The 17776-nt window shown below is 39.4% G+C and overlaps 1 protein-coding gene across 2 annotated transcripts in view; it reads left to right on the top strand.

The window, feature by feature from the left end:
- SLC7A14 (solute carrier family 7 member 14) overlaps positions 1-7389 on the top strand; it is a 122914-nt gene extending 115525 nt beyond the window's left edge. Inside the window, exon 9 of one of the 2 annotated variants that reach the window (XM_021068226.2) lies at positions 640-7389. In XM_021068226.2, coding sequence (XP_020923885.1) covers positions 640-962 — 323 coding nt within the window. In that variant the 3' untranslated portion in view covers positions 963-7389. The remainder of the gene's footprint in view (positions 1-639) is intronic. The other variant, NM_001243461.1, reaches the window with a different exon arrangement.
- Positions 7390-17776: the final 10387 nt, after the last annotated feature.

The raw sequence follows: 17776 nt of genomic DNA, 5'->3' as shown, positions 1-17776 counted from the left end.
TCTAAGGGCCATAACGGTGGCACAATAGACATTCTGAGAGTCCAAGAGTGAAAGCTCTGAGTGGCAGTAATGTAGTATGTCTTTGGTGAATGAAAAACGGCAAAGTAAATCATAGGCTAATATATGCATGTTGCTAAGTAGTGAAATAAAAGACAGAGTCCCTAAGTGGGAGCTAATAAAATGCTACGAGAAAGGTGGGAATATACTGTTGGCATGGAACTATTTAACCCAGGGTAGAAAATGTAAATTCCTGGCTGGCACCTCATGAGTATAGTGGCACCCTGTACATCCAAAGAGGAGGTGGGGACTAAGGTGACCTCACCAGCCCACAGCCTGTCTACATAGGCAGCCAATTCTCGCCTCCAGCCAAAAGTCTCCATACAGGAGTGTGGGTACAGTGTTGTCAGACCTTCTGACGTTTTTAGGAGAAGCTGTAAATGTATGTTGCTTAATGTAAGACCTCTCAACTTTTAAATGGCATCTAATTGGGGTCTTTACAAAACACTGTGTAGACTAAGGAAAACACATCCAACCACCTGCTCTGCTTTCACCATTGGGAGTGATCTCCCTGCTTGTCCTATGGTTCCAAAGAAACTGCCTACTCACTTGTGCTTTCCCCCACCCCCGCCCCCACTGCAGGTATGCTCATTTATTTTGGGTATGGCATCTGGAACAGCACCCTGGAAATCAGTGCCCGAGAAGAAGCCCTGCACCAAAGCATGTACCAGCGCTACGACGTGGATGACCCCTTCTCAGTGGAGGAGGGTTTCTCCTATGCCACTGAGGGTGAGAGCCAGGAGAACTGGGGCGGGCCGGCTGAAGACAAAGGCTTCTATTACCAGCAGATGTCAGATGCGCAGGCAAACACCCGGACCAGCAGCAAAGCGAAGAGCAAAAGCAAACACAAACAGAACTCAGAGGCCCTGATTGCAAACGATGAGTTAGATTACTCTCCGGAGTAAGAGCAAACACCCAAGAAAGGTGTAGAAATGTTGATGATTTACTTTCAGTAATGTAACCTGTGGGCTAGGAGGTAGAAACTTCTTTGGCTCTCATTTCAAAATTCCAGCCTCCCCCAAAGTCAGTCCCTAGTCACAGCGTGTCATTTGCCACTTCTGCTCTTCAGGACAGTTCTGTCAAAGGGTTTCACACAGGTCCCATAAATGGTCCCCTTGTAAGAAAAAAAAAAAAAGCTACAAGAAATTCTAAACTGCAACCACCAAAGCTGGTAGCAGCAAATGTTTCCCAGGCGTTTGCTTTGCCGGTTGAATCTTTTCACTTTTTACTAAGGCCCAAGAAGCAGGGAGTAAAATTCTTGAACTGCACTGAGGCTGCAGCTCCTCTGGGAGAGGTGCCAAAGCAGGTGGGGGTGGGCGAAAGGCAGCATCTCAATCACCTGAGACCACAGGGCAAAGCGCTGTTCTCAGCATGCTGGGCTGTGAGCTGCTCACTGAGGTCAGGTGGCACTTGGCACTTCCTCAGCAAGCAACATTTTGTCCTGAAATTTCACAAAAACAAATTCATGGAGATGCATGCTTCTTTTTATTTGCCAAGGTTCTCAGAGTCTCCAAACTAGAACTTCAGGATGCAGCAAAGTTCAGGGACTCTGAGACCATAACCCCAAAGATTTCAGATGCACCATAAAAGTCATGCAAACTCAACAAAATGGTAAGAAGCACCATCAAAGCTCTACTTAATGCCCAGAAAAAAACTAAATAATCATCTCTTACAGTGAAGGCCAGAAGGGCACTGGCAGAAATTAACTGTCTGTCATGCCTTCTCTAACACTAGACTCTAAGCTCCTGCTGATATGATGAAAGAGGCAAAGTGGGAGCATGATTTCATGGCACTAATATGCCTTGAAGAAGTAGGCTGTTTGTTTTATGATCAGATAAAAAAATCTTTACAAGGAGAAGTGACCCAGCCACTCTGAGATCACATTGCAAATTCTATTTCAGATTTCTAAAATTATAAATTTTGTAGTTTTTTGAGATATGCAGCCACTTGACTGGTGGGTGCTACTCTGAAAACAAAAATACGGAAGCACAGCAACTTAGGTAATTGAATTCCATGAGATCACGTTTCACTCTGAAACTTATTCTGCTGGAATAGCTCACTTTTAGACTTGTATTTTTCCTGCTATTTCCCAGAGCAGTTTCACTGAAGCCCAAAGAAAAATCTACTTGATCAGGTCTAAATTTGGGCCATAAGAGGGCCTCTTAAAGGTATTTTCTCAGAAACAAGCCAGAAGAGAAAATTTGCAACAAGAAAAAACACATGGTCAATGCATTCTAGTCTGGTGTTATAGGGATTCCAACGCTGCTTGGAGATGTGTACACATGTATGTGAAGGCACAATTTGGATCAAGCTGAGAATTTCCTGAAAGGGGGGCAAAACAGCAAATTCTTTACTCTCTCTGTGTCCTGAATCTAGTGTTATGCCAAACATTTTCCAGAACATCAACTAATGCTTAAGTCTATTCTTTCTTAAAGGTTGAGGTCTGTGCCATCTTGGCATGCTTCAGGATTATAGAAAGGAGGCAGAAGTCCATTTTTTTCAAGAAACTAACACTGATCAAAAATGTACCAAGTTCTAAGTAATGAGATTAAAAAGAAATGTAACATTGGCCCAAGGAAGCTCATAGCCCAAGGACTGAGCAGCACTGGGGCCTGATAAATGTAGATAAAACAACCAAACCTGACAAGTCCTCTTGGTTGATTCACTGGATTTTAACACAGCATACATTAAAAAAAAAACAAAAAGTCAACTGAAACTAGTTTTTTTTTAATTAATTGCATATCCCACCCATAGCCAATGTATACCATTTAAATTCAAATAATTACTATTTTCCAGATCTTCTTTTTCATTCCTCTATATTAATTGTTTAGAACTCTGGTTTCCTAAGGTTATTCTGTCATTTTAATGTAATGCTTGGCAATGTCGTGTTTTCTCTCCCCAACCTTAACCATAAAGATACAGTGCCTGGTCTATGAAGTATATCCTTGAGAATTAAATTAATTATCAGTAATTTTTGTGAAAAAAAAAAGTTTTTAACTGATCTTAGGACTCAACAAATCTGCCTAGTTAAAATATAATCTGTTAAATTTGAGATAGATCCATATACATGGGATGGGCTATATTCATTAAAAGTTTTCAAAGAGAAATATGAATGCAAAATAACAAAATTTTAACATGAATGAAAGAGATTCCTTTCACTAGTAAGGTGTACCTATGAGGGTAACAATTGTCTGGTAGCTGATGTATGCAGTTCCTGCAGCATGAGAAGAGAGAATGCATGCTTTGCTAAATCTTGTTGGTACTGATTTTAAGATCCTTTTTATTAACCACTCTCATTTCAGGAGTCATTTCTCTCAAATAGTATTTCTATATTTTCTAAGCTTTGCCATCTTTATTGCTCAAAAGTTGATTAGTCATCTCACCAGTGACCTTGGTTTTAAAAAAATTACTAAATATGACAGAAAAAGTTTTTCAAGATAGACATGTTTCCTGGCCTCTGTGAAACAGTCCCAGATTTCACAATGCAGTTTTCAAATACTATTAATCACTAGAGTGATTATGTTAGCTTTTCCAAATTAGTTTTCTTAAGACCACATTTGTGAGACAATGTTAAAAGAAAGAGCACCCTATTAATACCTCAGAAACTTAGCCCCTTAAAGGAAGCCCAAGGAAGACCTATATTTTATTGAATTCTCTATAGCAAGAGCTATTCCAGTGAGATTTCATCATGTGGATTTGTGGTTTGGAGCCAATTATTTGATTTTAATTGTGTTTTCTTAGTACTCTGCTTCATTTCAAGAGGATTTGAGGTGGCTGGTAAAATATACATAAGATAAAAAATTAAATGAGGAACCTGAGGCAAATAAAAATGGAAATAGAAAAGATAAGACAAGGCTAGAAGTGTATTTAGTGCACAAATGAAGAACCTTGATATGTATTGCGAAATTTGCCAATGAGTGGGCAACTTAAAAAATAATGGGATTGTTGGTAATGACAGCAAGTATTTCTGCATAAGAATAATTCTTTCCCCCCAAGGGCAGAGAATTACAATAGCATACATCATTGAAACACACGAATAAGCTTCAGAGCTAGATTTTACTAAATATATGTGCCTGGCAAACAGTGGATGTTCAATAAATATATGATCAGATGTGATGGATAGATGGATGGATGGATGAAAGGAAAGTGAAATATTATTTATTCAACAATTCTTTTGTGAAGAGCTGATTATATGCAGTGGCATCAAAAACAGGGAGAATAAGCTATATAAATAAAGAACAGTGAAGGTAACAGGTGAGATGAAGGAGTTAAATGTGTGTGGAAGTCCAAACAGGGAAAAGACCTCCCTCCACCAGAAAGATCAGAGAGAATGCAGCCTTTGTGTTGAGCCTTGGGATTGAGTGAATTTTGTCAAGTAGAAATGAAGGAGAGGCTCATCAAGTGGAGGATCAGCATGACTGAGGTGTAAATGTGGCTGATAGCTATCTCCCGACTAGTAATTTGTACTGTGCCTCCCTCAAGGAAAAGCAAGAAGCTAGTTTGACAGGGGCACATGGTTTATATATAGAACTGTAGGAATAATGCTGAGAAGGCAGGTTGGGGCTGAGGCACAGATAGCTGTCTGTGAATGTTGAAGTGAGCTGGCTGGTTCTCCTTGGCTGGGGAGGCATTGAAGAAATGATGAAAGTATGAATCAGAAAAGGCTGGACTTTAAGAAGCTGGAGCAGTGGCTTCAACTGCCTAGGCAAGGAGCTAATAAATCACACACTCCAAGTAGATTTAACACACTAAAGGGGAAAAAATATCCTTATCAAAGCTCGGTACGATTCTTCCTTTGAGTCCTGATTTCATCATTAACCTGGAAGTGTAATCATTTAAGAGGCACACAAACAACACAAAATTATTCACAGTCCCTTTAAATTTTTCAACAAGTTTAAATAACCAAACCTAACAATGTTTTATATCCATCTGATCTAAACAGTCAAAATCTCAGCTCTAGATTTTACTCAACTTCAGTGCAACGCCACTTTAAACAAGTGAAAGGAAAGGAATGATAGAATTAGGCTAAGAAGCCAGTTCTACTTCTTAGCAACAAACTATTAGCTAATCAAATGTCATCATAATGGTCATGATGAGCTTGCTTAATAAACGGAGAAAACGTTGTCGAATTTAACAACCCATCTTGCTCTACAATCTGTGGATTGTTCAGGATAGAAATCTCATAATATTGGAGAAACAAAACACAAACTCCTTCAAAAAAAATCTCTCTCATTCTGAAAAGGGTTGATGAACCTGACCTCCTTCACATCCCACTAGTCGGAAATCTACCTTACAAAGGGCTACCTCTTCTACCAATCATAAAGAGAAGCTACAGGTGTTTGAGACTGGCCTAAAAAACTAGAGGAGCCTGTTTCACTAGGGCCGAGATGTCTGTGGAAGCCCACCGAGGGTCAGCCACAGGTGTCCTAATTGTGTAACTCAGATTAGAATGTCGTGTTGGGTAGAGATGGCAACAATCAGGAAATACGTCTGAAGCCAGTGCTGGGGTCAACTCACCAAGTCTGGGCTGCAGTTAAAAGCCAATCCTGGATTTAAGCTCTCGGGTCATGGAGCACTCGGGAGACTGCCTTAGCTTCTGATGCAGGCAGGGAGGGCGGAGCAAACGAAAATCACCCTCCGAATTCACAACAAGGGCCGCATGACTGCCCTCCATTTTCATGCTGTTTAGAACAACACCTGTCCAGGAGGGTTTTTCTCTCCAAAATTTTCGCGGAGCCTCGGTTTCTCCTGTATGCATGCACCCCCCTGACACTGACCACCTGGTAGTCCACAGGAGCCCTCTGGGTCCTTAAAAGAGAGAGGGTCCACCAGCTCTGCAGTGGCGGTGCCGCCATGAAAGAGCCAATAAGGCGCAAACAACCGCGCAAGCGCAGGAAAAGCATCCCAACCCGCAGGACCCACCCTTAGCGGGAACCCAGATGCTGTTCCACCAAGGAGTTTGTAGTTCTCCACCCAAAGGTGACGGATGACAAGAAGCCCCTTCGTGTACAAAATTGTTAGTCTTATGTCTACGTTTAGTGTCTAAGGCTGATAATTTTCCCCTTCAGGAGCAATTTCGTTTCCAAAATGCTTTCCTCTTCTTACCCGGCTGAAGTAATTCACACGTTGTTCTGAAATACTCAGGCACTTGCCTTTTGCCAAAACTACTTCACTAAAAAAAAAGTTCTATCTTTCTTTTTTCCTTTTTTTTTTTTTTGAAGGACTTAAAGCCCAAAAGGGATTAGTGGAAGTTTTGAAGCCCATCAAAAGTGAACACCTATTCTGTAGTAAAACTAAAATAATGTTTAAAATCATTAAACAGTATGCTACGTTCATGGTGTTACAAAATTCACATGGGATGTTCACAAAGACAGCTTTGGGCTTGAAATCTTCTGAAAGCCCGGAGCTGTAACTTCTTATTCTATGAGAACATTTAGTATATTTTGATACAATAAGGAAAGAAAATGGCTTGATATTAGAACGAGGAAACAGGAGCAGCCTAGATTTTCTTCGTTAGGGACTCCCTCAGTGTTTTTTCCCCTCTCCCATTTACCTGATATTGACATTGGTGGCACTGGCTAAATGGAATTGTGGGTCACGTAAATTTCCCCAGAAAATACAGACTATGAAAGAATTTGTTCAAGTTGCATTAAAGAAGCTGTTCCTTGGACATTCCCACTGACTGAGTTTGGCAGTTGCCGGTATTTTGTCTCACTCCCTCACTCATGCTCCCAAAAGCTAGAACCTACCCTGGAAATCATACACCCCCTTTTCCAAAACAAAGATACTGTTAATGCTATGATGGCGCACAAATACCTCAACTGTCTGGCTTATAGAAGGGGCTGCAGGTCTTTTAAGGAGCAGCTATATTAATCCCATGTAGTTACACCATCTAATGACAAGGAGTCACATTCTAGCTTTTCTCACTGTGGAAAAGAAATGTTTCTGTTTAATTCATATCCAAAGTTACAAAACGGCTTGTAAATTTTACTAACTTGTGTCATTTTTGTTTAGTCCTTGAAAAGTACAGCTTGCTTATTTCAGATGATAACTTCTAGTGGTGTTCTCTGCTTTTTTTTTTTTTTTCTTTTCTTGGTATGAACTTTGTTGTATTTGTTGAAGTTTGTATGTTTTGTGGTTTCTAATTCCCATTGGTGCACTGTACAATGGGGTGTGTAGTGTCATGAAGAAAAATAATACACAGATACTTTATGAAGTGTGTTTTATTTTTAAATGACTGTAGTGTTGACAATATATTGATTTATTAAGATGTGAAGGGAAAATTCTAAATTTACCAAAATGTGTATATTTTAATAAATGCATAAAGCTTTATTGTGTGCCTTTAAATTTAAAAATGGGTTTATAAAGCAAGTCAGAAACAAAAGTGTCTTACCATAAAATATCCATAGTAATGTAAATTCTTACATAGGAGATGACCAAAAGGAAAAAAAAAAAAAAAAAAGGAGCTTTCCCATATTTTGTTAACCTCAGCCAGTACCTGAAGTCTGCTACTTTTTTCCATTCTAAAATGGAGATAAATAAGTGAATCTTGCCTTAAATGTTTCAATTGTCCTTTGTAGAAAAGCCAGAAAAATGAGCTCATTTTTTGGAACAAATTGCATTATTGTGGAAACTTCATTTTCAAAATAAAAAATATTTTAAAAATTACAGCTAATCGACTATTAAAATTTAAATTTGAAGAAAGCCAGTGCCATTATCTTTTTAAATTCACTTTACTTCCATGAAGAAACTAAAACTTCCACTATAGCAGACTCAGGAGAACATGAAGTGATTCTGTCTCCCTCTCACCACATTCTTCTAACAAAGTACAGGCTTCTACCTAGGACCCTGCTCACCATGCTGCCTTGTGAGCTACCCCATTTCCAGTTCAAGCTCCTGGTCACAGCCATACACCCCTCCACCCTTAGCACCACAGAATATATGTCATCGTCCCCATTCATTTTATGGACAAATTGCAGGAACATATCCTGCCTATAATCTTAAACCCAATTAATGACATTAGCATTCATTTATTTTACATTTTGATGGTACAGGTGGCACAGCAGGTTAAGGATCTAGCATTGCTGCAGCTATGAGGTAGATCAAAGCTGCGGCTTGGCTTCAATCCCTAATGCTGGAACTTCCATATGCCTCAGGTAACAGCTGGAAACAAAAAGGTAATAAATAGTCAAAGCTAATTATTTTACCTCGTGTAACTGTTACCTATGCTTTTGAAGTTATTAAAACTCTTATATCTGTATGGGAAAAATACTGTATAATGATATATTATTCACATCTCTTCCCAACTCCGTGTTCAGTGAGTTCACATTGGTAACTTGAAATTGGCCATGGGTGAAGTATTTACATCGTGCAAACTGGCAAATGCTGCAAAATCAGGTTTATTTGTTTGTTTCCCAGAAAGCTGTCTATTAAACATTTATAAGCACACCATAGCTTATATCCTTTTCCGCTAAGTATACCATAACCCCTCTCACTCCTATCACACCCCTGCCCACAGAGCAGGGAAAAGTCTGAACAGGTATTTTTCCCTCTCCATCTTTCCTCTATTTTTCCTCCCCTTCCCACCATCCAGCAGGACCAGCAGGGGCTTTCTACTCTTTGTTCAGTCTGACAAGTATTCCCTAACATATTACCCTCCTTCCTGGAGGCAATAAGCCTGGTAATTTAGTTTTACTGGTGGGAGAGTTGTCTATTTGTTGTTGTTGTTTTGGCTTTTGAGGGCCGCACCCACGGCACATGGAGGTTCCCAGGCTAGGCTTCTAATCAGAGCTGTAGCTGGCGGGCTACACCACAGCTCATGGCAACACCAGATCCTTAACCCACTGAGCAAGGCCGGGGATCAAACCCGAAACTTCATGGTTACTAGTTGGATTCGTTAACCACTGAGCCACAAAGGGAACTCCGGAGTTGTCCATTTTCCTGCTTACACATATTACCCAAGAAAAATCACAACCTGGAACTAGGGATTATCAGGATCAAAAAAATTGATCTATAGTCCAAAGTACAACTTCATTACATGGATCTTAAAGTTAAAAAGTTATTTAACAACAAGTGCTGGTAACTATGTGGAAAAATTCGAACCCACATACACTGTTAGTGAGAATGTAAAATGATGCAGCTGCTATGGAAAATAGCTTGGCCATTCTCCCCAAAATTAAAGATAGAACTACCATATGGTCCAACAATAAAACTTCTAGGCATATATCCAAAAATAATGAAAACAGAGTCTCGAAGGTATTTGTTCACAGCAGCAATATTTACCATGGCTAAAACATAAAGGGAATCCAAGTGTTCATTAAAGAATGAATGAATAAAGAGAATATGATCTGTATATGCAATAGAATATTATTCAGCCTTAAAAAGGAATACAGTTCTGACATATGCTACAACAGCGATGAACTTTGAAGACTTTATGCTAAAGGAAATTAGTCCATCACAGAAAGACAAATTCTATCTGACACCACTTATGTGAGTTACCTAAAGTAGTCAAACTCATAGACAGTAAGAAGAATAGAGGTTGCCAGGAGGAGGTTCTTCAAGGAGAAAAGAGTGCAGAGTTATTGTTTAAAGGATATAGAGTTTTCCTTTTGCAAGATGAAGAGAGTTTGAGAAAGGATGTGGTGATAGTTACACAACAATATGAATGTACTTAATACCACTGAACTGTGCTCTTAAAAATGACTACTATAGTAAATTTTATTGCATTTTATATAATTCCAAAAATTTTTTTAAATGAAAGATTATTCAGAACATCAAAGCTGTTTTAGAGGCATCTTCTCCTTAGTCTGTAACTCAAAACTATTTTAAAAATTAAATACCCTATCAGAAATTTAAGAAATTCCCGGGAATTCCCACCATGGCATAGCGCGAAAAAATCCAACTAGGAACCATGAGGTTTCCCTTTGATCCCTGGCCTCCATCAGCTGGTTGAGGATCCGGCGTTGCCGTGAGCTGTGGTGTAGGTCACAGATGTGGCTAGGATCTGGCGTTGCTGTGGCTGTGGCATAAGCCAGCAGCTATCGCTCAGATTAGACCCCTAGCCTGGGAACTTCCATGTGCCGCGGGCAAGGCCCAGAAAAGTTCAAAGACCTTTAAAAAAAAAAAAGAAAGAAAGAAAGAAAGAAATTTAAGAAATTCCCATATTCCAAACATTAAATTGACCACAATTACACATTTTATTCCCTTCAGCAGTTCACTGACTGGCAGAGGGGGTCCTTTCTGCATCAAGTTCCCTTCCTCTCCTTAACCCACATGAACCTACCTGAGGACGGCTTTCTTCCATTCTCATATTGGGCTCAATCATATCAGAAAAACCCTCAGCTGGAGTTCCCATTGTGGCTCAGCTGTAACGAATCTGACTAGTAGCCACGAGGCTTTGGTTCGACCCCTGGCCTTGCTTAGTGGGTTAAGAATCTGCCATTGCCATGAGCTGTGGTGTGGGTCGCAGATGCAGCTGGGATCCTGTGTTGCTGAGGCTGTGCTGTAGGCCAGCAGCTACAGCTCCAATTTGACCCCTAATCTGGGAACTTCCAAAAGCCATACATGTGGCCCTAAAAAAGAAAAAGAAAAACCTCAGCTATGAGGCTCAGAGAGAAAAGTGCACATACTCCTTTCTATGAATTTGAATTCTCCAACCTTTTATTACATACAAGTGTAAGCCTGATGCTTACCCATCAGAGCCATTTAGAGTGTTTTCAGGAAGGGATGAGCCCTCTGGAAGTCAATTAACTGGATGAGTACTATGGCAGGCTTTCCCTCAGAGAAGGGAAATACAAATGATTTGTGACTCTAATTAACTTCAAACACAGCAACAGGAATATAATTTGGAACAGAATGCAAAGAGGAAATAGTCCATCCAAATTTAATTCTAGTGACTGGAAGACTGTAAATGAATTTCCTTCCTAGCAGAAAAACTCCTCACAGGGCAGGTGGGGAGGGGGAAGAGGGGTTCCTAACAATAGGGTTTCCCTGTTCTCTGAAGCTCTGTGTTCAAAGCAGCCTGTTTAGTGGACTGGAAATAAGTTCAAGGTGTGCATACAATGTCCTCAACTTTCTCACCCAGTCTTGTCAATCTTGTACTTAAAGAAGGTGGAGATTAGGCTAACCAACCTTGGTGGAAGGGCGTGGGAAGATGTGCTGTGAGCTTTGAGGACCGGCGGAGGAAGGGCACCTCTGCCCTATCTGCTCCCTGATGCCCAAAATGCCTCCACTGGAAACAAAGTCTGGCATTCCTCAGTAAGAAAGAGATCTTTAAATGCCTTCATGGTTAACTCCCTTTGGAAGAAGAAACACAGTGTCTTAATGCATCCACATTGAGATATGAGTGACTGATAATCAGTTCCTTCCCAGAAAGTAGGTTTTCACAAGTCATGAGAAAAGATTGTGAGGTCTCTGAATGCCTGAGGGAGGGCTGGGGCTCCAGGAGGAGAAATGGCTCAGAGGCAAGAGGCCGGGGCCCCAAAGACACACTTGGTCCCATTCACTTCACAACCTTGCCAAAAGTTAGGTCTAAGTACAGAAGACATCATAAATCAATTCTGAACTGATGCCCTCAAGATCACTCTGAAGGGAGAAATGGCTAGTGGCGTGCAAAGAGGCTTGCACTGCAAGAGAGAAACCTATATTCCAATCCTGGCTCTCCACAGCCAGACATGTAAAACTGGGCAAGCCACTTCCCCTGTTTTCTCATCTGTAAACAAGTTGGCCCATGATTTCTAACTTTCCAGATCACTGCCATGTCTCTCTTGCTTCCTGCCACACCTTGGCCCCTGTGCAAAACCTGGGATGCAGGAGGCATTCAACAAATATTTGTTGAAGGAATGGATTAACAGAAAGTAAGTATTCTCCCTTCATCCAGAGGCCCTCCCTATGCTTTTGCCAAAGTGAAGGACAATTTCAATCACTCTATTTAAGTATTTGATAGCTCACATCTCTGACAGATTTTAGATCCTTTGAGCACTTTAAGAAGTTGATCCTAAGAAAATAAAAAATCTTTGGTCAAAGATTTATGCCAAAGAGTATCTCTATAATTACAGGAAAAAATACCCAAAAATATGGAATCAACCTAATATCCAAAACTGGAGGTTGTTTAAATAAACTGTAGTGTAACTTTATTTCTCAATACTGCACAATCATATAAAAAGTTCTTCAGGTAGGAGTTCCCATTGTGGCGCAGCAGTTAACGAACCCAACTGGGAACCATGAGGTTGAGGGTTTGATCCCTGGCCTTGCTCAGTGGGTTAAGGATCTGGCGTTGCCCTGCGCTGTGGTGTAGGTTGCAGAAGCGGCTCAGATCCCGCGTTGCTGTGGATCTAGCATAGGCCGGCGGCTGCAGCTCTGATTAGACCCCTAGCCTTGGGAACCTCCATATGCCATGGGTGCAGCCCTAGAAAAGGCAGAAAGACAAAAAAAAAAAAAAGTTCTTCAGGGAGTTCCTGTCGTGGCTCAGCAGAGACAAATCCATGAGGATGCAGGTTCAACCCCTGGACTTGCTTAGTGGGTCGGGGATCTAGCATTGCCATGAGCTGTGGTATATGTCCAACTCGACCCCTTGTCTGGGAACTTCCATATGCTGTGGGTGGGCCCTAAAAAGCAAAAAAAAAAAAAAAAAAAAAAAAAAGTCTTCAAAGAATGTTTCATGACACAAAAATCTTAGTTAATTATGTTAAATTTTAAAGATGCAGAGATTATATGTATATTAGTTTTGAAAATATATGCATTTTTTATATGCACACAGAAAACTATTCAGGAGGCTATATTATTAACCACTGTTTCCTCTAAGAAGTCTGATTTGGAGTGGTTTTACATTTTCTTCTTCCATACCCTTTCTGTTTATTCTAAATGTTCTTCAAAACATAATTTATTTTAAAAAATAAAATGTAATTAATGTTCATTTCCTATGACATAAGGACTTTTTCAAATTTTTGCCACGTCCTAAATGGCAAACTAACAAGGCACCTTGACACCTCCTTGCCCCAAGTAATGACACAAATAATAGCCATCCCCTCAAAGCCATACATACCATAGACAGATTTCTTTCCCTACATTGTCACATTAAAGGTAAGATGCTTATATTCCTTCAGCAGAAGGAATCCATACTCAAGGGTGTTCATAAGCTTGGATACTTAGCTCACATATGCATTGTTAAGTATTAAATACCCAGGGTTAATTTGTTCCAGATGTCAAGGATATCAAAAAGACATCACACTGTTAAACGATAAATGCAGGTATTTCCATATTTAGTTGCTAATATTCAGCTTAATCCCTCTACAAAGTAAAATATATACCAACATATCTTTCTGTTGCCTTGGGGATACTCCCTGTCACAAAGAATATGGTCCTTAATCACTTGTTTAATTAGATTGAACAGAATTTCACCCACACCTGCAAAAATGTAATTATTTTCCAAATGTACATGTTGCTCTTGACTTATAAATGAAATACATCGTGCAATAAGGTCATTCCTCTACTTAAAATCTCCAGTGGCTCCCACTTACCAACAGAACGAAGCCCTTCACAGCCTGCATCCCACCCACCTCCCCTAGATGTCCTGTATTCTGACCCCATCGGACTCCTCAGTGTTTCCCCGACACACTCTCCTGTCTTCTTGTGTCCCCTTGAATGTCCTTCACCCCCTTGTCCACTCACCAAACTCCCATTCATCCTCCCAGTTCCTCTCCAATGTATCTCCTCTCTGAACTTCTAGAATTTAATCTCTGCCCTAGCCTCTCTTCCCCCGGCCACATGATCCCCTAGCATTCTGTTTTCTCATGCATATAGCATTTCACATGTTGAATACAGTTATTTTGTGTGTTATGTCTCTCTCTTGCTATAGGTTAGAAGCCTCCAAATGGATACAAAAAAGAAAATATTAGAACTGTTTTTCTAAAATATTTTAATCTTGGAGTTCCAGTCATGGCACAGCGGAAATGAATCTAACTGGGAACTATGAAGTTGCAGGTTTGATCCCTGGCCTCACTCAGTGGGCTAAGGATCCAGCGTTGCCATGAGCTGTGGTTTAGGTCACAGACACGGCTCAGATCTGGCGTTGCTGTGGCTCTAGCGTAGGCCAGCAGCAACAGCTCTGATTAGACACCTAGCCTGGGAACCTCCATATGCTGTGGGTGCGGCCCTAAAAAGACAAAAAAAAGGCAAAAAAAATAAATAAAATAAAAGTTAAAAATAAAATAATAAAACAAAATATTTTAATCTAAAAAATAAGAACAAAATTAAGCCTTATATTCAGTTTAATATTATATAAATTAATATATATTATAATGTATTGATCATAACATATTAAAGTATTAATGTAATACATTGATTATAATGTATATTAGCATTGTTATAATAATATATTGAATACATTAAATATAAGGCATAATTTTATTTGTACTGAAATGTGGAAAAGCATATTATGGATTCTGCTGAGCCACATATTCATCAGACCATCCCTCTGAGGGTCTAATGCCATCTGGGTCTTCAAGAGCTCCTGAGGCCAGAGGCTTCTCTTCAGTGAAGAGGGGTGACAGCACCACCCTGACCACCCTCACCATTTCATTCCAGTTATGATATTTTGTATAATACAAATTCCATTTAAGTGGATTTATAGACTGCATTATCTGCTTTTAACCAAAGTAACCCCATTCAAAGAGCTAGTCATTTAAAAAATTTCCTGCAAAGAAACCATGAAATAGTCACTGCAACAAAAACAGTGAAGCCAAAATTACAAAAGTTTGCTTATCTGACAAAACTTTAAAGCAAAATAAACCTTGTTAATCTATGTATACAGTTCATGAGAAAGCAATTACTTTTTGAAGGAAATTAATGCAATGGAGAGATTGTTTTGAAAAAAGATATTTGGACAAGTATGTGGTATTCTTACTAAAAAATAATATATATCAACTATAAAAACAGTTCTGTACCTATAGAAAATTTTTAATTTAAAATCTAATTAAGAAATTTTTCAGTCTCTATAGGTTTTCAAATAATTTTTTAGCAATAAAAACATTGCACCTATCTGATTAATTTGAAAAAAAACAACTGAAAGGTATCAAGAAAGATGGAGAACTGCCAAAATTTAATACAAATCTTTGCAAAGTTGGTGAAGGAAGTTGACACGAGTATGATTGACTGAGAAAACAGTCAATGACATACTTCACTAAATGGTTCCATGTATTCATATGAAGTATTTTTTTCAGCCAAAGTAGCTATTAAAACCATGTAGGGAGTTCCCATCGTGGCTCAGTGGAAATGAATCTGACTGGCATCCATGAGGAAGTAGTTTCCATCCCTGGCCTTGCTCAGTGGGTTAAGGTTCTGTGGTTGCTGTGAGCTGTGGTGTAGGTCAAAAACTTGGCTCCGATCTGGTGCTGCTGTAGCTGTGGCCTAGGCCAGCGGCTACAGGTCTGATTCGACCCCTAGCCTGGGAACCTCCATGTGCCACAGGTGCAGCCCTAAAAAGACAAAAAAAAAAAGGTTGTAAAATTAACTGAACCAAGAGTCAGACTTCTGAATGTTTTTATCCCAGTATTAAATAATGAAATAGGCCCAAATTCATTGCTCTCTTTAACATACTATTACTAATAAAAAAGGGTGTATCATTAATAAATTAATTAATAACATGAAATAAAATTAAAACATTATTTCATTTTTCCCATTCTTTCAATTTTTTGTACATTTTTGCCATATATAATGTATTAAAACACATGTTCAACTATAGAATTAAGTAAATAAACATACACAGGTATATCTGGAAACAGAAGAGATAGTTAATAAAAGCAAATAGAATGAAAACCTTAAAAGATTTAAGAGCAGAGGTATAAGGGTCCACGGATCCTGTGCATAGAACATGAAAAAAAAACACCATTAAAAGGGGGGAAGCTTTTACATAGGCCATGGTCTGTTTATTTTGTAATCATCAAAAGTAGAGAAATCCTCTCTAAAAAAAAATTGATGTCCTACAATTTAAGCTATAGGACTGAGTAAAAGATAAGAATGTGAAACTGTATACTCAATTAAGAAAATATATCAGAGAGGAATTTAATATTGAAGTTTAGTGGCATTTTCTGACACTCTCAAGATCTCAACATTAGATAAATTCACTTGACCAAACAACGCCACATTCTAATATCTTTCCTGAGAGCACACTAATTTGAATTCATGAATATGATGAAATTCTGTTTCCAGAAAATGCTCAGAGGGAAATAAGAGAATTTTTATCACTTATCATTATATAGCAATACAGTGCTTTGAAAACGAGATTCAAACATGTTTTGTTTTCTTCTCTGACTCTTTAGAGCTTTTGTTTCAATTTAACAATTAGAAGAGGGATGCATTTGAAGCTAATGCACTTGTTGCTATGCCCAGATCTTCAATCACTATGGAATATTTACCCCATCTTCCTCTCCAGACTTGCATCTCAAAGGCTGTTCCTCCTCAGGTGCTGATATCAGCTTGCTGACCTATGAAAGGAGGTGAACAAACTTGGAGGCCACCAAATGAGCTCTTGATGAGACAAAGCAACCAGCTTCCCGGAGGAGACAGTTTGAGGACAAATAAAAGGACCAGCTACTTTCCATAAGGGTGGTAAGCATATGGAAAATGTTAACTCCATGTGACAGTGCTAGCTGAAGCATAAATGGGTTCAAGGAGGGTTCAGATACATTCCCAGAGAATTACTTTCTAAAGGGTTATGAAATGAAAATGAGGTTTATTCAGGGAAAACTCCAGGTTCTGGAGCTGGACCTCAAGGAAAACATGAATCCCACTCCTCTGTCTGTCTCTGGTACTGAGGCTACTCAGGCCTGAGTTAGAGCAAGATTCTTTTGTTCTTACAGTGACATCAGAATGAAATTCCCAATCCTTGGGGGAGGGAGTGGGATGGATGGGGAGTTTGGGGTTGGTAGATTCAAACCATTACATTTGGAATGGATAAGCAATGAGGTCCTACTGTACAGCACAGGGAACTCTATTCAATCTCTTGTGATAGAACATGTTGGAAGATAGTATGAGAAAAAGAATGTGTGAATGTGTGTATGTATATATATATATGACTGGGTCACTATGCTGTACAGCAGAAATTGACAGAATGATGTAAATCAACTATAATAGAAAAAATAAAAACCTTAAAAAATGTATGTGTATATATATATATATACATATATATATATATATGTATGTATGACTGACTGGATCACTTTGCTGTACAGCAGAAATTGACAGAACATTGTAAATCAAACTATAATTTAAAAATGTAAAAAAAAAAAATCCTATTACAAAGAGGGAGTCCTTGATAGCCTCCCAGGTCTTGGCACTGCCCACACTCCTTGGGCTGTGAAGGAAAGTAGGTGACTAAGAAATCAAAACCCTGGCTCACTCTCTTTCTCCCTCTCATCCTGAAGCCAAATATACTTTTCTTTTTTCTTTTTTCTTTTTTTTTACTTTTTAGGGCTGTACTTGAGGCATATGGAGGTTCCCAGGCTAGAGGTCAAATCAAAGCTACAGCTGCAGGCCTACACCAGAGCCACAGCAACGCCAGATCCGAGCCGTGCCTGCAACCTACACCACAGCTCACAGCAATGCCAGATCCTTAACCCACTGAGTGAGGCCAGGGATTGAACCTGCAACCTCATGGTTGCATGGTTTCTGCTGCACCACCACGGGAACTCCCAAATATACTTTTTAAACAAAATCAAGGACT

This window comes from Sus scrofa, chromosome 13, assembly GCF_054392235.1.
Source record: "Sus scrofa isolate SSC_HxYL_T2T_F1_AM1 chromosome 13, Sscrofa_HxYL_maternal_Yorkshire_Landrace_v2.0, whole genome shotgun sequence".
Taxonomy (NCBI): domain Eukaryota; kingdom Metazoa; phylum Chordata; class Mammalia; order Artiodactyla; family Suidae; genus Sus; species Sus scrofa.
This window is presented reverse-complemented; position numbering and strand designations above follow the sequence as displayed.